The 24,167-nt window shown below is 40.2% G+C and overlaps 1 protein-coding gene across 2 annotated transcripts in view; it reads right to left on the reverse strand.

The window, feature by feature from the left end:
* ANO6 (anoctamin 6) overlaps positions 1-24,167 on the reverse strand; it is a 188,519-nt gene that overhangs the window by 53,813 nt on the left and 110,539 nt on the right. For both annotated transcript variants that reach the window (XM_032420305.1, XM_032420304.1), the window contains 5 exons: positions 18,728-18,793; positions 17,511-17,798; positions 17,175-17,288; positions 15,009-15,124; positions 1,572-1,706 (listed from right to left, as the gene is read on the reverse strand). In XM_032420305.1, the coding sequence (XP_032276196.1) occupies positions 1,572-1,706; positions 15,009-15,124; positions 17,175-17,288; positions 17,511-17,798; positions 18,728-18,793 (719 nt within the window). The remainder of the gene's footprint in view (positions 1-1,571; positions 1,707-15,008; positions 15,125-17,174; positions 17,289-17,510; positions 17,799-18,727; positions 18,794-24,167) is intronic.

Below are 24,167 nucleotides of genomic sequence, written 5' to 3' on the forward strand. Positions count from 1 at the left end.
CTGATAAAGAATATATAGTATATATAAAGGAATGATAAAAAAAAAATCAAAATTTGGTGTAGTTCTGATTTCCAAAGTGGAAAGTGAGGGAATGCAACTGAGGGAAGCATTTCCCAGGTAACAGTAATGTTCTTTCTTAAACTGGTGAGGGATCATCCATTATTCCTTATACCTTAAATACATTTTCTATTCCTGTGAACCTACTCAGCATGTAATAAACTTAACTGAAAATATTTAAATGCATGTATTTAAATAGTAATTAAAGCCCCAATAGTTCTGAGCACAGGGAGTATATCCCCAAGACCCTCCCCCAGATTTCTGTAAACTAATCTTTGTGAAACAGTAGTAACATGTGCTGTGACTGTTGGGGTGTTTGTATAAAATGACCTGTAATGAGAACAGTCACAATGCAAGAACCTTATAAAAATGCTACTTTTGTACTTTGAAAGTGTATATTTGAGATGTTGGTTTTTTTGGTTTTTGTTTTTTTGGTTTTGTTTTTTTGTTTTGTTTTTGGTTGGAACAGTATACAAAACAATGGAGAAGCCAGAGACAAACTTTGGCAAAAAGTATCAACACTCAGCCTTTGGCCCTGAACTCTTATTTTCAGTGAAGAGAGGAGAATACTTCAAAGACCATCTGCAGCTTTCTAGCTAAGAAGCCATAATGGGTACAAAATGCTCAGAATTCTCCATTAAATAGAATGGATAATTATGCCTATACATCAGAGCTGCCATGTAAGCTTCCTGCCTCGGGAGCCAGGCTGATATGCTTGGGGCTAGAAAAATCTGGTCATCAGCTAGCTCATTGCTGGTGCCCAGAAATTTTGATCTGGCTGTCACAGCTGGAGAGAGGCCAGGTGAACACAAGAAAATGCCTGCTTCAGTGTTGCATCCCTTCTAAAGGTTGAGACTACCAAAAGCAGAGGAATAATAACACAATTCAGAACAGTGATGGTGAAATTCAGTGTGTTCTGGCATCCATGCTTTTTCCCTTTAGACAGTGCAGCTGGTATTTTAATTCTAACATCAAGCACAAACGAATTGTTTATCACTTATTTTTTTTCCCATAACACTGTAAGGCCTAATTTTTTAAAAAGTAAAACAAAAACAAAAGTGTTGTTTACTTGAATTTTTAAACATGTTTCCTAATATATATTAAAAAGTCATTTCTAAAAGCATAAAAACACCAATTTTATCAAGTTTTGCCTTTGAAACCTTGAAGAAATCAGAGCTGCTCTTGGCTCACATCTGTAGGGCTGAGTGAAGCATTCCTCTGGGGAGCAGTTCAAGGAAAATCCTCCCTCCACACTGCCTTTCTTTTTCAAAGTATTTTCTTTAAAAATTGGAGTGTTATCCTAAGGGTAATATTCTTGTCAGAAACTGGGCCGCATTATCTAAAAAAATTTTTTTCCCACTTAGTTATTATACTCAGGACAAAAGGGATATATCATCCAAAGCAGTAAGTGTTCTGTGATGAGTCTTCCTTTACTAAAACAGTCTAAGACCCTGAAAATAATTTTATGTCTTATCAACTTTTCATCACAGTAACAAGGAATAAACAGAACTTACCTCCATGTACAGTTATTCTGATTAAAATATCCATAGAGAAAGCAAGCCACTCCGACTACCGCAGCCAGCAAGAGCATCTGAGTATAGTAGCCCAGCCAAGCAAAGTAGATTCCAATCTTTTCTCCATAATATTTCCTGAACAAAGACAGAAATTGGTTATCTGAGGCACGATTATTGCTAATTGAACCGCTTTGCAGCTTCATCCTAACCTTAATTTCTGATTTTAAATACCAGAGGCTTTAAGCTTAAACCTCTTACCCAATTCATACTTAAAACATGTTCATTTTCATAAAGACCCCAAATTCCACTATGAAACAAGTATTTTACGTATCATAGAAGTACTGATCACTGGTGAGCCTGATGAAGCAAAGTCAACTAGAACAGGGCGAAGGAAAGAAAAATGCTACATAGTAAGCAAACAGAGAACATCATCATCCTTCTTTGTAAATACGAACCATCTGATACATTCTCCAAAAGACTGTTTGTAACATTCATGAGACAAATGAACATGAACAATCTGCTCCCAGTTAATCTGCTTTTGCTTATCTAGGGAACTTCCTTGGAGCAAATGTAATGTAAATCACAAATACAAGAAAAGGACTGATAAGAAGTCACTGATAATGACTGAGGAATCCACCGTCCTGTATTCCTTATATCTAGCACTTCTATTTTTTCTAAGTTTTGAAAACTCATCAATGGAAGAGTCCAGGGAGGCACAGTTGGAAGAAAGGGGGCAGGGCAGGAAGCAGCTCCAGACTATTCCTGAAAGGGAGACAGATACAGTCGGGCACTAAGAGTTGAGAGGTGAGGAGAGCACACTGAGATGATGACTGTTGGCTGTTGTTGATCTTTCCTAGACTGCCTCCTTCCTGGCTCAGTACTGGTCCACAGAAACTGTAGATTTACTTAGCTCTTCGCTTCCTCAGAGGCCTCTATGAGACTTCCGGCTCAGTATGGAGCTGGGCTGAGGTCCTTGGGCTTAGCCTGGTGGGGACTAAGCTCTGAGGAAGACCTGAAGTCCCAGGAGACTTCCTTCAGACAGGAACATCTCTGGGCTGAACCAGTGGTCAGCTTCACAGGTCATAGGCCTGGGTGTAGGCCACATCCCTGGGGATAAGGAAGGGCTGACACAGACCTGGAATCAGGGGTCAGGAGGAACCAAGTGTTGCATTTTTAAGTGATTGGGGCTTTGTTGTCTGGCTCATAGACTGCAGGCCAATGACAGCCTCAGGGTAGTGCCTGAGAAAGAAAAGCCAGGCAATGGGTTTGCAACGTCTTGGCTGTTAGACTTTCTGTGGTATGTTTTTATCACCATCCACACTGGAAATGCTACATTTAAGACTGGAAAGAATGTTAGAGGTTACTGGTCCAACTCCCCAATAGTAAAAATATTCTGCTTCATTTAGAGCTAGTCAGGTAGTCCCTGCTTGGATACTGACCATGACAGGGAGTTCATTATTTCCAAAGATATCTACATTATATTGGAGGCAAGAAGATCAGAAAGAATTTTTTTTTTTTTTTAGATTTTATTTATTTATTTGACAGAGAGAGACACAGTGAGAGAGGAAGCACAAGCAGGGGGAGTGGGAGAGGGAGAAGCAGGCTTCCCGCTGAGCAGGGAGCCCGATGCGGGGCTCGATCCCAGAACCCTGGGATCATGACCTGAGCCGAAGGCAGACACTTAACGACTGAGCCACCCAGGCGCCCCTCAGAAAGAATTTTTGAATCTCAGAAACCTGCCTCCAAGTTCTTGCTGAAAGGCTGGGAATAATATAATAATAATTCCTTCAAATATGATATTCTGATCATTCTCTTTCTGCCAAAAAATCCCAATTCTTAACACCAATTTCTAAAAATTCAGCTTTTTGATCAAAGTTGTAAGTATATACTCAGTAAGGGGTCAGATAGTTCTAGTAATTGTCACAGTGGTTCACTGCTTAGTTTTCTGTGTGCTTACCAACAATTTAACCCCAGACTTTTACCTAACATGTAATTTTCTCAGTACTTTCAAACACATGAGGTAGTTTCTTGATTTCATCTCCTTGAATAAATCCCATCAGATCTTCTCCACCCTGATTAATGATTCTCTAGCCCTGCCAGAGTCGTCACCTGGGATCTCGCCATTCCTCTGTCATGTTGGGAATCCCTGTTTACTGAAGTCATGTTTTTCTCTTCCTTCATGGAGCACCTCCTCCATTACCTTGCACATTTAAATTGTGAAAATTCCTCACACTTATTTTAACAGCTTGACCATTTATGGAATTGGAAAGTGAGAAATCACCTCCCTTGGAAACTTGAAATTATTGCTCTCTTTTCTTCTACCTGCAGTGTTGTCATTGAGGAGTTCAGTGTTATTCTGAGTCTTGCTCCTTCAAATGAAGCCTGTTTCTCTTTCTGGAGGTTCTCAGGATCTTCTTTCTGTCTTCAGTGTCCTGAGGTGTCATGTTGTCGTGACTAGATGTCATGCTGAGGTGACTGGCTGGCTCTATTTTCATCCTCTGAGCTGAGCACTCAGTAAGCTCCTTCTATCTGGAGACCTAGCACACTCAGTTCTTGTCCCAAGCGTGCTATAAAGGTGCGTAGGCACAAGTTGTGTCTTTCCACAATGTCAGCTTTATTCACTCATAAAGCAAAATTTGCACAATTGTAACAGGTTCGGGACTCCAAACTCAATGACACCTCACTGCACATTTGATTTGGCTTCATACATGCCACACAGGACAAGATACAATACAAAGTCAAACAACAGACAAGATGCAATGAGGGTGAGAAATTAATGAACCAAATGCAGTCAGTCCATGAGCGTGCAGGTGAAATGAGGACTCAGTCCAGTCTGGGTCAACCCTTGGCACTTAGTGCTTATTATGTTCAAGCAGTGGAGGGTCTCTGTTATGTTCAGAGACCAATTGGGGGCCGCTGCCTTTCAAATGTGGTCAGACAAGGAAGAGTCTGAATCTGAAGAATCTGACAGTTTGCTACAGAAGTCCTCTTTTTAGAGTTTAACCAGTCTTTAGCCTTTCCAGGCCTCTTCTGGTTCTAGTGATGGTCAGTTCACGGTGTTTCCATCATCTCCTGGCTTTGCTCACTATCAGTTCTTGGTGCCACCTGCATGTTCTGGTGCTATCTATTCTCAGCTCATCACCTTCGGCGGTCTTCCTGATTCCTGACATCACTGCTTGACATGAGTGACCCCCTCATGCTCTCTACTGTTCTTCAATATGGTTCTTCAGACACTGCTCTGATTTCCTCCCTAACGTTATCTCTGTTCTCGTTCCTAGCACCCCTACTATTTGTTCATTGCATCTCCTGGACCGACCTTCTAATTTTTACTTCTCCCCACCCTTTTTATTCTCCATCTCTTTATATTTTTGCTCTGTGTTCTGTACAATTTCTTCAACTTTATTTTCTAACACTATAGTTAGGGTTTTTCTGTTCTATTACATTTTTTATTTTAAGAGTTACATTTTATCCATGGAATGATCCTTTTTTTTTTTTTTTTTTAAATAGAACTCCTGTCCTTGTCTTACAGATATCATCATTTGTTTTCTCACTCTGAGGGTAAAGATGGGAGTTTGGGGGGTAGCTTTTCATTTTTTTTTTCCTGTGCAAAGTCTGTTTCTCCCAGCTTGCTTTTTCTGGTTTGTTTGGTTTGCTATTGGGGAAAGAACTCATTTTCCCTTCTGGTAATACCTGGGGACCACAGATGAAGGCTTAAAAGCCCAAATGCTCAAGGGGTTACTAGTGGGAAGCAAGGAAGGGAACATGTGGACCAGGGACAGGGAATAGTTAAAAAAAAAAATGCATTCTCCTTAGTGAAATATACTTAAAATAGTGGGGAAATTGTTCTCTTTACCAAAAAACCAAGACCAAAAACCACAACCTCATAAAGAACGATTAAGAACCCATCAAACCCATCACCCTGCCATCAGATGCTATAGGTTTAACATAAAAGAAAATCTCACATGAATGTCAGCTTCAAATGTTTACATTTGTACAAACATCCTCTTTTAAAATTTTATCCTACAGGATACCCAGAGTTAATGAGAGAAAAATGCCTCTTTATGATTGTAATCCAGTTAAAAAATGAAGAAATTAAGAGTATAACCAAATGAAATAACAAAATAAAATCCTTTATGAAATGACTCTAAGCAACAATCATTAATGGTTGTTATCATCACACACAAAAGAAACAGAACATTATGTACCTTCTGGTAGAAGTATGAAACTCCACATATCAAGTGTTCTTGTACAAAGCTGAACCTCAATGAGATCAAACTTTCAAATGAGGAACAAATTACTTAGCTAAAGCAAATACACACGACAGAGCAACAAGTCCAACACCACCACAAGGAAGAATGAAAGTAAAATGGAGAATAGAGAAACTCCTCCACAGTTGCAAGGAAAGCAAGAAAGAAACGGGAAACTCTCAGATTAGAAGACAACTGAGAAATACATTAATTGCACCATTTGGACCTTGTTTAGATCCCTGATCTAAACTAAAAACTATCAAAAAAAAAAAAAAAAGTAGTTTTTGTGACAATCAGGAAAAACTGAACATGGCTTTTTGATGATTTTTTTAAGTATTCAGGTTGCATTTAAAAGAGAATTAATGAACTATATGAAATATTAATGAAATATAATACTATTTGGGGTTTTCTTAAAAATGCTCCACTGGAAAGGGATGGGAAGGAGGTACAAAAATGAAACTAGACTAGCAAGGAGTTCATAATTTTTGGAGCTGGGAGACAGATATAGGCAGTTTTGCGGTACTGTTCTCTCTCCTTTTGTGTATGTTTGAAATTTCCCATAATAAAATATAAAACAAAGTAAACCAAAACTCTTCAGTGTTTTTTTTTTTTTTACGATTTTATTTATTTATTTGAGAGAGAGAATGAGAGAGAGAGAGCATGAGAGGGGGGAGGGTCAGAGGGAGAAGCAGACTCCCTGCTGAGCAGGGAGCCTGATGCGGGATTGGACCGCAGAACTCCAGGATCATGACCTGAGCCGAAGGCAGTCACCCAACCAACTGAGCCACCCAGGCACCCAAAACTCTTCAGTGTTTTAAAACTCTCACTTCCAAGGTCAAGCAGTTTTCCCATGTCAGTGGGCACAGAAGTACAGTAGAAAGAACAGGCACTTGGCTCCAGGCCAACCTGGGGTAAAACTGACTCTCCCCTCCTCACCCTCCACATCCCACCCATAAGCAAGTCTTGCTGACTCCCCTCCTAACCCCCATTCCAACTATGCAGCTACGGGTTCTCCTCTGGCCACTCTGATGGCCTCCTACCTGCTCTCCCTGCAGGAGGCCCCTGTCGTCCATTCCCCAAATTATCTTTGCAAAATGTGAATGAGATAAAATTACCTGATTACTTAAAAGTATCACAACTGCTTTTCACTGCACTTACAGTCTAAACTCTTTTCCATGTTCCCACTACCCCACTTCTAACCCGTGTCTCATCATTCTCTTCTCTCATTAGCACGGGTCTTCAGTATTTCCTCACACTTGCCAATGTCCCTGAGCCTCGGACCATTGTGAAAACTGCCTCTATTCCTAAAATGACTTCTTCCAAATCCACAAAATCCTGGCTCCTTTTCACTATCCAGGTCTTAGTTCATATGTTTCCGACTCAAATGTAACTTTCTTCACTTCTTTCCCCCACCCCATCTCATCACTGTGTTTCTTCATCTCAATCAGAAATTTTGCTTACTTCTTTGCTTAATTTTATTTGTTTGTTGGTTATTTTTGGTCTGTCTCTCTCCAGCAGCCTTGCCCAAACAATAAAAGTCTCTGGAGAGGAAGAAGGGCGGAGCAAGACGGCAGAGGAGTAGGAGACCTGGATTTCGTCTGGTCCCAGGAATTCAGCTAGATAGGGATCAAACCATTCTGAACACCTACGAACTCAACAGGAGATCGAAGAAAAGAATAGCAGCAACTCTCTGAACAGAAAAGTGACCACTTTCTGGAAGTTAGGATGGGCGGAGAAGTGAATCCGAGGCAATATTCGGGAAGATAGATGGCAGGGGAGGGGGCTCCGTCGGCCGCTTCTGGCAAGTGATAGAGCAGTGGAGCACAAGATCGGAACTTTTAGAAGTCGGCTCCACTGAGTGACGTTGCTCCAGTGGCTAAGCAGGGGATGGAGCCCTCTCTGGGACAGTGTGGTCTCAGGACCCTCCGGGTCACAGAAAGACCGGGAGTGCCTGAGTGCGGCAGAGCTCCCAGGTATTGGAGCGGGGAAGCCGGCTGCAGAGACAGAGCCAAGGAGCGGGCTCTCAGCTCGGGGTTGCCATAAACCGTGATCTGCGGCAGTCAGGCCACTGCTCTTTCAGCAGGGACCCAACAAGCGGCAGATTTGGGGAGACTCCCCTTCCTCCCCCCAGGAGGAGCAGCGCGGGAGTGCACCGCAGGGATCTGCTGGGTTTGGAGACTCCACATGGGGTCGTGAGCCAGAGACAGAAACGTTGGGTCACATGCTGGGTGAGCACAGAGTGCGGCGGGAGACTGGGGAGACGGGAATGATTGACTGCTTTTCTCTGGGGACTCACTGAGGAGTGGGGCCCCGAGTTCTTGGCTCCTCTGGGTCAGAGACTGGGAGGCCGCCATTTTCAAACTCGTCCTCCAAAGCTGTAGAGAAAGCTTGCAGGGAACAAAACCTCCCCAAACCCAGGCAGATTACTTATCCCCACCTGGCAAGGGCGGGGCAATTCTGCCTCCCGCAAAGACATTTGGGAACCACAGCAACAGGCCCCTCCCCGAGAAGATCAGCAAGAAGAGCCAGCCAAGGCCAAGTTTACTCATCAATGAGAACGGCAGAACTCCAGTGCTAGGGGAATACTGCACATAGAATCCATGGCTTTTTTCCCATGACTCTTTAGTCTTTCAAAGTTAATTTTTTTTTACCTTTTTTTTTTTTTGAATTTTTCTTTTTCCCTTATTCAAAAAATATTTATTTTTCATTTTTAGAATCATATTCTATCCCTTCATAGTAGTTACCCTTATTTTTGATATATATATATAAGTTGTTCTCTCTTTAAAATTTTGAGATACAGTTTTTTCTAACAGATCAAAATATACCCTAAATCTCTAGTGTATGGCTTTGTTCTAGTCTCCCGCCTGATCACATGCTCTCCCCTTTTTTTTAATCCTCTTCTTTTTTTCAACCAACTTCTTATCTTCTCAATTCCTTTTATAAAATCTTTTATAATTTTCATCTTTACAGTCATAATCCATCCCTTCATCGTATTAACCCTTATTTTTGTACATATGTAAGTTTTTCTTTCTTTAAAATTTTGGGAGGCACTTTCTTCTAACAGACCAAAACACGCCCAAAATCTAGTGTGTGGCACTGATCTATGCACCAGCCTGATCATATTTGATCATACTGTTTTTTTTTTGTTTTGTTTTTGTTTGTTTTTATCTTTTTTCTTTTTCTTTTTTCTTTCTTTCCCTTTCTTTTCCCCCGGTTTCAGGTCTTTTCTGATTTGTTTAGTGTATATTTTCTGGGGACGTTATTACCCTGTCAGCAGTTTGTTCTCTCATTCATCTATTCTCCTCTGGACAAAACAACAAGACAGAAAAAATCACCTCAACAAAAAGAACAAGAGGCAGTACCAACTGCCAGGGACCTAATCAATATGGACATTAGTAAGATGTCAGAACTAGAGTTCAGAATGATGACTTTAAAGATACTAGCTGGGCTTGAAAAAAGCATGGAAGTTATTAGAGAAACCCTTTCTGGAGAAATAAAAGAACTAAAATCTAACGAAGTCAAAATCAAAAAGGCTATTAATGAGGTGCAATAAAAAATGGAAGCTCTAACTGCTAGGATAAATGAGGCAGAAGAGAGAATTAGTGATACAGAAAACCAAATGATGGAAAATAAAGAAGCTGAGAAAAAGAGAGATAAACAACTACTGGATCACGAGGGCAGAATTCGAGAGATAAGCGATACCATAAGACGAAACAACATTAGAATAACTGGGATCCCAGAAAAAGAAGAAAGAGAGAGAGGGGCAGAAGGTATATTAGAGCAAATTATAGCAGAGAACTTCCCTAATTTGGGGAAGGAAACAGGCACCAAAATCCAGAAGGCACAGAGAACCCCTCTCAAAATCAATAAAAATAGGTCAACACCCCGACATCTAATAGTAAAACTTACGAGTCTCAGAGACAAAGAGAAAATCCTGAAAGCAGCTCGGGAGAAGAGATCTGTAAACTACAATGGTAGAAACATTAGACTGGCAACAGACCTATCCACAGAGATCTGGCAGGCCAGAAAGGACTGGCACAATATATTCAGAGCACTAAATGAGAAAAATACGCAGCCAAGAATACTATATCCAGCTAGGCTGTCATTGAAAATAGAAGGAGAGATAAAAAGCTTCCAGGACAAACAAAAACTAAAGGAATTTGCAAACACGAAACCAGCCCTACAAGAAATATTGAATAGGGTCCTCTAAGCAAAGAGAGAGCCTAAAAGCAACACAGACCAGAAAGGAACACAGACAATATACAGTAACAGTCACCTTACAGGCAATACAATGGCACTAAATTCATATCTTTCAATAGTTACCCTGAATGTAAATGGGCTAAATGCCCCCATCAGAAGACACGGGCTATCAGATTGGATAAAAAAACAAGACCCATCGATATGCTGTCTGCAAGAGACTCATTTTAGACCCAAAGACACCCCCAGATTGAAAGTGAAGGGGTGGAAAACGATTTACCATGCTAATGGACACGAAAAGAAAGCTGGGGTGGCAATCCTTATATCAGACAAATTAGATTTTAAACCAAAGACTGTAATAAGAGATGAGGAAGGACACTATATCATCCTTAAAGGGTCTATCCAACAGGAAGATCTAACAATTGTAAATATCTATGCCCCTAACATGGGAGCAGCCAATTATATAAGCCAATTAATAACAAAAGCAAAGAAACACATTGACAACAATACAATAATAGTGGGGGACTTTAACACCCCCCTTCACGGAAATGGACAGATCATCTAAGCAAAAGATTGACAAGGAAATAAAGACTTTAAATGACACACTGGACCAAACGGACTTCACAGATATATTCAGAACAGTCCATCCCAAAGCAACAGAATACACATTCTTCTCTAGTGCCCATGGAACATTCTCCAGAGTACATCACATCCTAGGTCACAAATCAGGTCTCAACCGGTACCAAAAGATTGGGATCATTCCCTGCATATTTTCAGACCACAATGCTTTGAAACTAGAACTCAATCACAGGAGGAAAGTCAGAAAGAATTCAAATACATGGAGGCTAAAGAGCATCCTACTAAAGAATGAATAGGTCAACTGGGAAATTAATGAAGAATTAAAAAAATTCATGGAAACAAATGAAAATGAAAACACAACTGTTCAAAATCTTTGGGATGCAGCAAAGGCAGTCCTAAGAGGAAAGTATATAGCAATACAAGCCTTTCTCAAGAAACAGGAAAGGTCTCAAATACACAACCTAACCCTACACCTAAAGGAGCTGGAGAAAGAACAGCAAATAAAGCCTAAACCCAGCAGGAGAAGAGAAATAATAAAGATCAGAGCAGAAATCAATGAAATAGAAACTAAAAGTACAGTAGAACAGATCAACGAAACTAGGAGCTGGTTCTTTGAAAGAATTAACAAGATTGATAAAACCCTGGCCAGACTTATCAAAAAGAAAAGAGAAAGGACCCAAATCAACAAAATCATGAATGAAAGAGAGATCACAACCAACACCAAAGAAAAAGAAACAATTATAAGAACATATTACGAGCAACTATATGCCAACAAATTAGATAATCTGGAAGAAATGGATGCATTCCTAGAGATGTATCAACTACCAAAACTGAACCAGGAAGAAATAGAAAACCTGAACAGACCTATAACCACTAAGGAAATTAAAGCAGTCATCAAAAATCTCCCAACAAACAAAAGCCCCGGGCCAGATGGTTTCCCAGGGGAATTCTACCAAACATTTCAAGAAGAATTAATACCTATTCTTCTGAAACTGTTCCAAAAAACAGAAATGGAAGGAAAACTTCCAAACTCGTTTTATGAGGCCACCATTACCTTGATCCCCAAACCAGACAAAGACCCCATCAAAAAGGAGAATTACAGACCAATGTCCTTGATGAACATGGATGCAAAAATTCTCACCAAAATACTAGCCAATAGGATCCAACAGTACATTTAAAGAATTAGTCACCACGACCAAGTGGGATTTATCCCTGGGCTGCAAGTTTGGTTCAACATCCACAAATCAATCAATGTGATACAATACATTAATAAAAGAAAGAACAGGAACCATATGATCCTCTCAATAGATGCAGAAAAAGCATTTGACAAAGTACAGCATCCTTTCTTGATCAAAACTCTTCAGAGTGTAGGGATAGAGGGGACATACCTCAATATCATAAAAGCCATCGATGAAAAACCCACAGCGAATATCATTCTCAATGGGAAAAAACTGAGAGCTTTCCCCCTAAAGTCAGGCACATGGCAGGGATGTCCACTATCACCAGTGCTATTCAACATAGTACTAGAAGTCCTAGCCACAGCAATCAGACAACAAAAAGAAATAAAAGGCATCCAAATCGGCAAAGAAGAAGTCAAACTCTCACTGTTTGCCGATATGATACTTCATGTGGAAAACCCAAAAGACTCCACCCCAAAACTGCTAGACCTCATACAGGAATTCAGTAAAGTGGCAGGATATAAAATCAATGCACAGAAATCAGTGGCATTCCTATACACCAACAACAAGACAGAAGAAAGAGAAATTAAGGAGTCGATCCCATTTACAGTTGCACCCAAAACCATAAGATACCTAGGAATAAATCTTACCAAAGAGGCAAAGAATCTGTACTCAGAAAACTATAAAATACTCATGAAAGAAATTGAGGAAGACACAAAGAAAATGAAAAACGTTCCATGCTCATGGATTGGAAGAACAAATATTGTGAAGAGGTCAATGCTACCTAGAGCAATCTACACATTCGATGCAATCCCCATCAAAATACCATCCACTTTTTTCAAAGAAATGGAACAAATAATTCTAAAATTTGTATGGAACCAGAAAAGACCCCGAATAGCCAGAGGAATGTTGAAAAAGAAAAGAAAAGCTGGTGGCATCACAATTCCGACTTCAAGCTCTATTACAAAGCTGTCATCATCAAGACAGTATGGTACTGGCACGAAAACAGACACATAGATCAATGGAACAGAATAGAGAGCCCAGAAATGGACCCTCAACTCTAGGGTCAACTAATCTTCAACAAAGCAGGAAAGAATGTCCAATGGAAAAAAGACAGTCTCTTCAACAAATGGTGTTGGGAAAATTGTACAGCCACATGCAGAAGAATGAAACTGGACCATTTCCTTACACCACACACAAAAATAGACTCAAAATGGTTGAAAGACCTAAATATGAGACAGGGGTCCAACAAAATCCTAAAGGAGAACACATCCAGCAACCTCTTCGACCTGAGCCACAGCAACTTCTTCCTAGAAACATTGCCAAAGGCAAGGGAAGCAAGGGCAAAAATGAACTATTGGGACCTCATCAAGATAAAAAGCTTTTGCACAGCAAAAGAAACAGTCAACAAAACCAAAAGACAACCGACAGAATGGGAGAAGATATTTGCAAATGACATATCAGATAAAGGGCTAGTATCCAAAATCTGTAAGGAACTTTTTAAACTCAACACCCAAAGAACAAATGATCCAATCAAGAAATGGGCAGAAGACATGAACAGACATTTTTCCAAAGAAGATGTCCAAATGGCCAACAGACACATGAAAAAGTGCTGAGCATCACTCGGCATCAACAAAATCCAAATCAAAACCTCAATGAGATATCACCTCACACCAGTCAGAATGGCTAAAATTAACAAATCAGGAAACGACGGATGTTGGCGGGGATGCAGAGAAAGGGGAACCCTCCTACACTGTTGGTGGGAATGCAAGCTGGTGCAGCCACTCTGGAAAACAGTATGGAGCTTCTTCAAAAAGTTGAAAATAGAGCTACCGTATGATCCAGCAATTGCACTACTGGGTATTTACCCCAAAGATACAAATGTAGGGACCCGAAGGGGTATGTGCACCCCAATGTTTATAGCAGCAATGTCAACAATAGCCAAACTGTGGAAAGAGCCAAGATGTCCATCGACAGAAGAATGGATAAAGAAGATGTGGTATATATATACAATGGAATATTATGCAGCCATCAAAAGGAATGAGATCTTGCCATTTGCAACGACGTGGATGGAACTGGAGAGTGTTATGCTGAGCGAAATAAGTCAATCAGAGAAGGACATGTATCATATGACCTCACTGATATGAGGAATTCTTAATCTCAGGAAACAAACTGAGGGTTGCTGGAGTGGTGGGGGGTGGGAGCGATGGGGTGGCTGGGTGATAGACTTTGGGGAGGGTATGTGCTATGGTGAGCGCTGTGAATTGTGCAAGACTGTTGAATCACAGATCTGTACCTCTGGAACAAATAATACATTATATGTTAAAAAAAAAAAAAGAAGAAGAAGATAGCAGGAGGGGAAGAATGAAGAGGGGATATCGGAGGGGGAGATGAACCATGAGAGATGATGGACTCTGAAAAACAAACTGAGTGTTCTAGAGGGGAGGTAGGTGGGACGATGGGTTAGCCTGGTGATGGGTATTAAAGAGGGCACGTTCTGCATGGGGCACTGGGTATTATATGCAAACAATGAATCATGGAACACTACATCAAAAACTAATGATGTAATGTATGGTGATTAACATAATAATAAATAAATAAAAAGTCTCTGGAGAACAGCTGACCTTGGTGCTTTCAGAAAACAAATGTTGAGCTAGTCATCACATCTTGTTAGATATAGTAAAACAGTATCTAATAGCAGATACAGGCAAGCAGTGAAAACTTGTTTTCTTACCATACAATTTAAGCTAAATCTAACATTTACTCCTGGCAATGAAGAATATGGTAGGTCTTTATTCCCAATTCTTGGGAGCTAACCTCTCAACTCTTGAAATTTCCCAAGATAAGGGTAACTTTGTTACTCAAAGAACCCCTGGGGCCCCACCGAAGAGTATATGCCAATGACGTGACTCACGGAGGGCCCCTAGTTTGTGCTAATGGGATGATTCAGGATGGGGACTGGCCATGCCAGGAAGACCAACCATGTGACTAGAGGGTTGGGGCTTTGAGCCACAGGATATTGGGAAAGGAAGGGTGGGAGATTGAGCCACATGGGCAATGTTGATTCAGTGAGTCAGGCCTACATAATGAAGCCTCAATAAAAAGCTCTAGACAATGAAGCTCAGTGGCCTGGGTGAGCTTCCCTGGTTGGCAATACTCTTTAAATACTGTCATGTATTGATGCCATGAGAGCAACTCTGAGTCCTCCCATTGGCATGCTCTCTACAACACCTCACCTGATAAGATCCAAGGGCTGCTTCTTATATATACTTCGCGGATGAGCCCACTCCCTGTAGAGAAGATACCGCTCGCTTGGGCAGCTGAGATCCTCTGACTTATGGCTGAAGTTGCACTGCGAAGCAGAAGCAAACAAGTGAGCATGTGATCTCTAGGTGTTCACAGATCTGTTTGTTCAATATGGTACTCATACTTCACAGGAATAAGGGGCCTTCATTTGCTGGAAGGGATGGATGGATCATCTAATTTTTTGAGATTCTCAACCAGGTATTATTAATCGCTTGTGGCCACTTAAAAATGTGGGTGGGGAGGAATGCTTGGTTGTTACAATCCTAGAGAACACCTCAGGTACCTGGTGGGGGCCCCAGAGATGCTTTACATCCTATAAGTGTGCCAAGTCCTAAACAGTTAAAAATTGGGCTGTTCAAGTACCAAAACTGCCACAATGCAGGGACACCTGATAGTCCAGCGCCCTCCTGGGACACCTTTGGGAACCAGGGCCTTAAGGTTGGGTTAGTATCAAGGTCACTTCTAAAACCCAGGCATCTTTGTCCCCCAATTCAGCAGTTCCTCTGTGACAACACATAAAATATAAACAACAAAGAAGTTTGACATATTATACACTTTGCTTACTCAAAACACAAAGCTTCCTGCCTCTACTTCAATTCAGTCACTCTTCCCATCTGCCTCATTTTCCTTCCTCCTGTACTAGAACCAGATTATCACCAGGTAAGCCTTAACATGGGTCCTGACCTCCATTCACTTCCCTTCCAAATGCCACAGGAGATCATTCCTTAGCCTGGATGTGGGACACTGCAAGTAAAAGAGGCTTTAGTGGGAAAGAACTAGGCATGGTCAGATGCCAACTGAATACTATTGAACTTTGGCCTCCCAGATTAATATTCATGACAGCTATTTGCAAGTGTCCCCAAAGTTTGTGTCATGCTATAATCACTAATTTTGCTGGGCACAAATATAAAACACATAGACTGTCAGGCCGGGCTGCCATATTGGGTCTCTTCACCAGGAAGTTCAGAACCTGCTTCTCCACCCAGCTCTCTGCTATTTACACATGTGCATCAAGTAGCTCTTTTGTGTCCTAGTTTATTAACATATACAGTACGTTTCAATAATGTCGTCATCCATAAGTACGTGTAATACCCAGTAGCAATGATCAATCTCAGTCTTGGCTTTCTTGGTCTTAGAGATTCAGATAAATTGAGAGTGAATGTAACAAAGCTACAGCACACTCTAATATAGTATTTAATTTATTTCAATGACAGAATTTATTTAAAGAGCTTAGATATAATATCCCTGCATTTATGGCATCATTAAGGGTCTCAAGCAGTCACATTTTAAAATTTTCATTTCATGAGAGATGTTATCGGCTAGAGAAGTGCTCTTGAATTTGAGGAGCTACTGTCATCTCAGAACGGAGTCCTTAAAAAATGTCAACACTCTGCAGTATTGCCATCGTGACAAGAACCCTGACAGATGCCTTTTTAAAAGCCTTGTGATATTCCAGGACACACTAAGAAAATGATATTTCAGGGGGAAAAAGCCTGTGTTCCAGAAAATGGTAAGTGAGAAGATCCAACACATATTTTGCTTAAAGAGAACCAATACTTTTCTGGTTGATAATAACATCTGCCAGTAATTATGAGGATAGCTAACACTTACATTCTACTTCCTATATGCCAGGCATGGTTGTAACGTTTGACAGGGATTAATTTAATTAATCCTCGTAACTCTATGGTATAACTCTATGAGGTAAGTATGATTATTATCCCCATTTTATTGATGAGGAAACTGAGGAACAGAGAGGCTAAATGACTTTTACAAGGTCATCCAGGTAGAAAGTGGGAGAGCGAGCCCCAGAGGCCACGCTTAACCGGGAATCTGCACTGCTTTACACATGCACTACAGGGCGGCTACTGTTTCAATCATCCATTCATTGACTCATTCAAACTCACGGCCTTCTCTATGCCCGAGAGTCAACAGTGAACAAAACAACCTGGTTCCTGCCCTAAATGAGCTTGTAATCCTTGCAATAGACCATCTTCATTTTATGAAAGAAGAAACTCAAGGTTAAGAAGATTAGCCCTTCTCTATTCACACTAGAGTATACCTTGGGTATTTTATTTCATTTTTGCCATTTGACTTACATCATGGAGAGGGAAAGCTGCTTTGTAGATCCCAGAGCTGACAAGTTTGTTAATCCCAAACTTTTTAACATTGTCTCTTTCTTGATACATGATCCGAGAGAGGATGAAGTAAACCTAAAAAAAAAAAAAAATTCCAAAATAAAATGTGTGCACTAGACTGTGTAACTAACCAACCATTGTTTACTATTGTAACAGGAACCTGTTTTCTTTTCGGGGCGGGGGGTGGGGGCGCAGCTTTTAAAAATGAAACTAAACCAACCAAACCAGACCACTAATTATTCAAACAGCAGGTTCCAAATTACTCTAAGACAGCAACTAAATTTGGTTTAGACTTACAATGCGGCTTCTGGTGGCTGGATTGAAGAAAGTATCTCTATCCTGAATATAAAAATCATTCATCCGGTTCTTCTCAAATGGGGCAGTGAAAAACTCTTGCTCTGGCTTGATGATACTTTCATCCACTTGGAGGACTTTGGTAAACCAGCTGAAATTATCAAAGGCTGAGGACCGGGTTTTCAGATCATTGGGTTTCAGAGGCAATTTGATGTGCATTAGCTCAGCATATGTACATAACACCTCCCATGGGGCATGTACTTTTACAAATACAAGCTTATCATCCAAAATCTACAAAGGAAGAATAAAAACACAAACCAGGACACTAAACCAATTGTTTTCATAATTTTAAAACACATATAGATTGTTCTCACGTTGCTGGTAGTTAAAACACAGGACACTGGTAAAAATGAAGATAAAATAAAAACAGACTTGCACTCCATCAGACATTTTTGCCTTAAAGATAATTTCTTGGTTCAAATTATTGAGCAAGTAATTAAACTCCTTTTCATATTCCTTTCATAAAATTACTATTATTTTAAACGAAGAAAAGCAAACTTGTTAATTTGCCCATCACTCCATCCAAATTGGTGACTAAAAATAAAAACACTAGAATATTCACTGCAGTGTTATTTTAATGATAATTTTAACATTTCTAACCCAGAACAGGACTCTTTATTGTATTATATATCTGTTAAATGTCATGTTATGTGTCCATTAGAAAAAGATGTCAATATAGAAATGCATCTACTACATATTAACGGAAAGAAAAGCGAATTATAAAACTGTGAAATAATAATCCCCCTTTTTGAAAGGGAAAAATGCATATATTTTGAGGAATAAAAAAGTTTAGAAGGACCACAAGGTTATTTACACATAATGAGAACACAGAGGATTTTTATTTTTGTTATTCTTATATTCTCTTAATTTTTTGTAAGCTATTGTCTATAAAATAAGAAATCTTTTTAAAAAGCTCTTAAAAGAAGAAAACAATCATTTATACACGCATTCAGTATTACATTCTTTGGCTATTAAAAAAGTTAGGCTGACTTGGATCAGAAACAAACATACATTCTATAATGCAGATTTTGATGGACTCCCCTCCCAGCCTAAGGCATCACTAGAGTTGCACGTTCCAAACGCCACTCCAGCATTCCAAATGACATGCCACTTCCCAAGAGCACCAGTCAGCCCAGGACTGGAAAGGATCCAACACTTACCGATCTTGTTGCTTCTAAATGCAGGCCATCACAGATGAGGTTAGATTCATATGCTCGTCTTTTTCTCTGTCAAAAGAAATTGGAAAATATGTTAGACCCTGTAGTTTTGCCAAGGACAGAAAAAGTCTTTTTTAAGAAAAACCAAACCAAACCAAACCAGTTTGAATCTGATGAAAAGACAGATCTGCTCAAAATGGCACATAAGCAACGAAGGTGCTCCAGCTGTTGGTGATTTGTTCACTCACACTCTCGAAGGCCTTGGTTGTCCCCGTGGGTTTCTGGCCATTCGGGATGCATAAAAGTCTCTAACTTTGGCACAATTCCAAAACCTTTTTTTTTTTTTTAAACTCATAAGCGGTTTGGCACACAAACGGAGTTTTTTGAGTCCCATTCACTGATGTCATTTGCCAGAGTTAAAGCCCAGATCTGGCATTCTAGACATTATCAGACATACAGATGGTTCAGTTTTGGATATGTATATTTCATCTCTACATGCCTTGAACAAATTCAATAAACAACATAAACAATTTTGCAAAATTCAAAAGAATGTTTCTCTCTGCAAGATTAAAATGTCCATGAAGGTATAAACATCTAAAAATCTACAAAAATAGGGAACTAATTAATTGGTAATAGATATGTATCACATGGCCATCTGAAAAGATCCCGAATGTACTGTATTTATTGATATTAAATTCTATCTGGCTAGGCTTTTGTCAAGCTGTGTCCTAAGTTGTAAGGAAAGCATGTAAAAGTAGAGACTTACTTAACCTTTTAAAAGAACACTTTTGGTGTCCTTGATGAAACAGCTCTACTGCTTCATGAAAGCAGAAAAATGAGTAAAGACAGGGGTTAAGCATACAAACTCTAAAACCAGACTGCATGTGTTCAAATTCTGGTGCCATCACTTACCAGCTCTTTGACCCTTGGCAGGAAACAAACTCTCTGTGCCTCACTTTCCTCCTCTATAGAATGGAGAAAGCCTCACGAACTTCCTTTTGAGGTTCTCATGAGGATTGTATGATTTAAACCACATAAAACACATAAACTAGAATTTCCATTTCTAGTCATCACAGAAGATTAACTGGACCAATTCTCCCACCAAAGACAACTGAAAAAGCTGGACCAAAAAAACCCAAAAACTTGTTTTAACTTGAGCAGTTAACAAGATAAAGGAATTAGTGGATCATGGCTTAGGTAATCCAGGGGATCTGGCAGTCAAGACCACTTTGCCCAGAGAGTGCCATTCACAATTTGCCAACTGCCAAGGGGCAGAGGAGAGGCTGAGCTGCTATCAAAGTGCCTAGAACATGGAAAGCAGCTAATAAATAGAAAGCAGATGGCGGTTGTATGAAAAAGGCCCTGAGGCCAAAAGGTGAAAAAATACACCTAGTATTTGGCTAAATTTGAGTCCAAGTGGAATCCCTAACATATTTTGTGGAATTACCAGAAACAGAATATTGCTTTAATTTTTATTTAATAAATGATGTGATACAGTACTTACAACATGCCAGAGCTTTACAAATGTAATACCTTTAATTGCTTGTTACAATTTGAGCATGCAATAGTCACTTAGAGAAAAATCGGCAAGTGCTACAACTACCCTAAACATGAACAAGCAACCAGACCTGCCATATCCCCGACCTCAGCTTGGGAAGCTGCTTCAGACTCATCCTGCTTCTATACAGGTAGTATTTCTTCATTCTAGATCTTAACCTGCATTTTGATTCTTGCATGGTAGTCCAGTTCTCGTGCCTGACTGCTTCTTTCTTCACTACTGCTTAAAATAAGCATTTTTGAGGGGCACCTGGGTGACTCAGTAGGTTAAACGTCTGGCTCAGGTCATGATCTCTGGGCTCTGTACAGGGCATGGAGCCTGCTTAAGATTCTCTCTCTCCCTCTCCCTCTGCCTCTCCGCATAAATAAGTAAATAAATAATAAAAAAGAAAATAAAAGCATTTATGATCCTGCAAATAATGTTCAACATGGTGCTTGCTTGGCACAGAGTAGATGCCCAATACATGCTTGTTGAAAGACTATACTCAACAAATGCTTATTAATTTCTTCTACAAACATTCCCGAGAGCATCCTTCAGGTACTGAAAATTCAAAGAACTTAAAATAGTTTGCTATGGGGGGAACTACAGAGAAACTCAGTGTCCAGTGATCTAAGACCTTCTTCTGATACAGAAGGACTGAAACTTTTATGCATGTGTTTCATGACAGTGTTAACAGGCATTTGCTGTTCTTTATGGCCACCCAATATTTCAACTCTCCCCAGAGCCCATGCCCACTATAGCAGAGAAAAACACATTCATTCTCTTTCCTGGTCTCCTGTGAAGTTCAGCTATTTGCACATGAGCTGGGCCTTGTCAATCAGACCAACCACTCCAGACTCTCACTCAGAAGCTAGTGACACAAAGAAGCTGGGCCAAGCAGAACTCATTCGAGGGTGGTTGGGAAAGTGAATGCCAGTTCCCGAGGTAGCAGAAGTAGAGGTCATGGCAGATTTGGGGCACCATTGCTGGTCAGTGGTACCAGCAGTGCTCTGGGCAGCAACCATGCTTTCTTTCCCAGAATGGCTCTGCGGTGGGATTTGGGGCACTGCTCCTAGCTGCCTGGTTTCCAGGTTTATTCATCCAAGCCTTCAGAAGAACCTATGAGCTCCCTAACATTCTTCTGATAAATTCCTTGTCTGCTTAAGTTAGAGCTCATTTCTGTTACTTGCCAGCAAGAATCCTGACTGGTTCAGTCACCACGAACTAGGGAAAAGTTGTTAGCCTCAAACCTACATCCCTGTACAGTGGAGGGAGTGGGTGCTCTGAGTACACCAGACACTCTGCCTTCCTCTCCTTCAGGGAAGACGACTCATCCCGAGTCTATACAAGGGCAACCCAGACTGTCTCATTAGCAGGATCCATGACTGTGTCTTCTGTATCCTTTCAAAGTCAGTCAGGAATAATTTCAGTTAGAGTGTGAAGGCTCACTCTTGTAGACAAATGCCTTTCTAGTTAGAAGAGCAGGAGAATCAGTCAAAAGAGGAACTTCTCCAGTGGCTAAACAGCTATTTTAATAATTAAGTGCTGGCAGAAAGAAATCATATAACTGTGTTAACTGGCCTTATTACAAATTCATGGTTACTACTACAGTTAGGTCCACTATGATACAAAGCCGTCTCCTTTCTGGCCCCTACTCATCCACCAGGGAGCTGTTCCAAACTTTCAAGGAGCTCCTCACACTCCACACCCAACTCCAGACCAGCACACTCTGCAAGTGACCTTGCTTCCTTCCTTGCAGGGAAAATGGCAGCCACTCATGTGAACTCCTGCAGGTGTCTTTCTATCTACAGCTAGATACCATCTATCTTCTTGGGGTCAGAAGACTGCATCCTTTTCATATCTCTTCTTGAGTTTGCTTCAGCAATATCTTCTCTTTTTCTCTTTATTCTTTCCTCTTCGTTGCTCTTACTCCCAGCCAACAAACACTTAAAATGTTTCCCATCCTTAACAATATTAAATCCTTCCACGGCCCTACCTACTCTTCAATTACCATCCTTGCCTCTAGAGATGTCTTTTAATCTTGATATCCTCAGCACTTAGACCTATAATAGAATAAACATGCAATAAATGTCTGATGAATGAATGAATGGAGTGGATAGTGGATCGATGGTTGCCTGTTATGTAGGAATGGATTGAGGAATACAAATTACTGAGTGTAGCAACTAAGCTTCCCTTTCCTGAGCCCCCCAAAATGTTCCATTAACTTTTACTTACGAGTATTACAGGATATGACAGAGATATGGTTTAATTCTGGAACGTACTAGCACCAGATAGCTCGGGGCATCTAGTGTATGAAGTGATTTCCAGACACCCTGGAGTCTGAATTACTAGAGGACAAAGGGGGAGGGTTTAGAGAGTTGGAAATGAACCAACCCCATAGGAGGGCAGTTCTGTTATCTAACATACAAAACACAAACTACTCCTGTCTTGGTTGTATCAGCTGCATCACCATGACTGCAACATGCTGAACAGTAGACGACGTGCCTCCTCCTCTATAGAATACTAAATTGAGGCTACAACTCTTTACTGCCTTCATGGGACTCTCTCCTTTCAGATTTTAGTCTACCAAGTAGCCCCTTTAGCCCTTCCAGTTTTGGTTTTTCTTTTGGAAAATAATGGCATAACAATTAGGTTCAGAATCAAAATTCAAATCCAGATTCTGTGACACTGGGCAAAAGAACTTAAATCGTACAAACATCAGTGGCTTCATTTCAAAAATAGGACAAGAAATAACTTCACCTTGAGGTTTTCTTAGGGATTAAATGTGATCATGGGTATAAAAGTCCACAGTATCATGTTTTACACATAATAAGCCATACAGACATGTTAGCCATTACTATATCCTCTTTTTCTGCAAACATGCTCAACTACCCTTATTCCTGAAAAACAAACAAAAAACAAAACAAAACAAAATAACAACAAAAAACACACACACACAAAACCCTCTCTCCCCTACAGGCCTTAGAGGCTCACCTCTTTTTTTTTAATGCCAAATATCTGAACAAGAAAGGCAACCCAATCCACTTGGCCTCCATACCTTCCACCCAGTGACCCCCCTAATCCTTCAGTGGGACACCAATGAAATTGTTTTACTGGAACTCCAAGAAATGGATCTTAATGCTGAGTTACTCAGCTCTCCCACTTCTTCACTCTTCTATACCACTTGGTCATCCTGGTCCTTCTTTGATATCTGATATATGTGTGTATCTGTGTGAGACAGAATGTGTGTGTGTGTCCCTCTTCACTCTCTGAAAGTTGTGAACACAGCTTTATATCTCCTCACTTTTCCCTCATTTCTGTGTATAATAAGGGAGGTCACTGACAAGAGTGTATAGCACATGTGAGTATCAAAGATGCAGAAAACCCTAGAAATACTTTTCTTCCATCTCATTTTAATGGCTTGGTAATAGTCTCTCAGAGAGATGTACTATAATTTATTTAACAAATCTCAAATTATTGGATATTTAGGTTGCTCCTAATTTTCACTATCATAAAAATCCTTGTAGAACAGTCTTTGTGCATCCATTATTATTTCCTCAGGATAAAGTCCCAGAAGCAGAATTGTTAAATCAAAGAGCGTATGCAATTTTAAGTTCTTTAATATGTACTGCCATACTGCCCTCCAGAAAGGTTGTACTAATTTATCCTATTTTAGTTCTTATCTAGTTCTTTATAAAGAACTCCTGAGATATTTACCTGATTTCTCTCAAGATAATTGGCAGACCTTGCAGTTGGTTTATAATGTCCTCTATTTTACCACTCACTATAAATACTTAAACAGTTGAATCAAGGATAGGACATTTTTATTTGCTTAAACATGTTAATCTATCACCTTGGAGTTACTTTAATAAGACAGTTCTTGTTATTTTCCTTTGGCAAGGCAAT

Source organism: Phoca vitulina, unplaced genomic scaffold (assembly GCF_004348235.1).
Source record: "Phoca vitulina isolate PV1807 unplaced genomic scaffold, GSC_HSeal_1.0 scaffold23, whole genome shotgun sequence".
Taxonomy (NCBI): domain Eukaryota; kingdom Metazoa; phylum Chordata; class Mammalia; order Carnivora; family Phocidae; genus Phoca; species Phoca vitulina.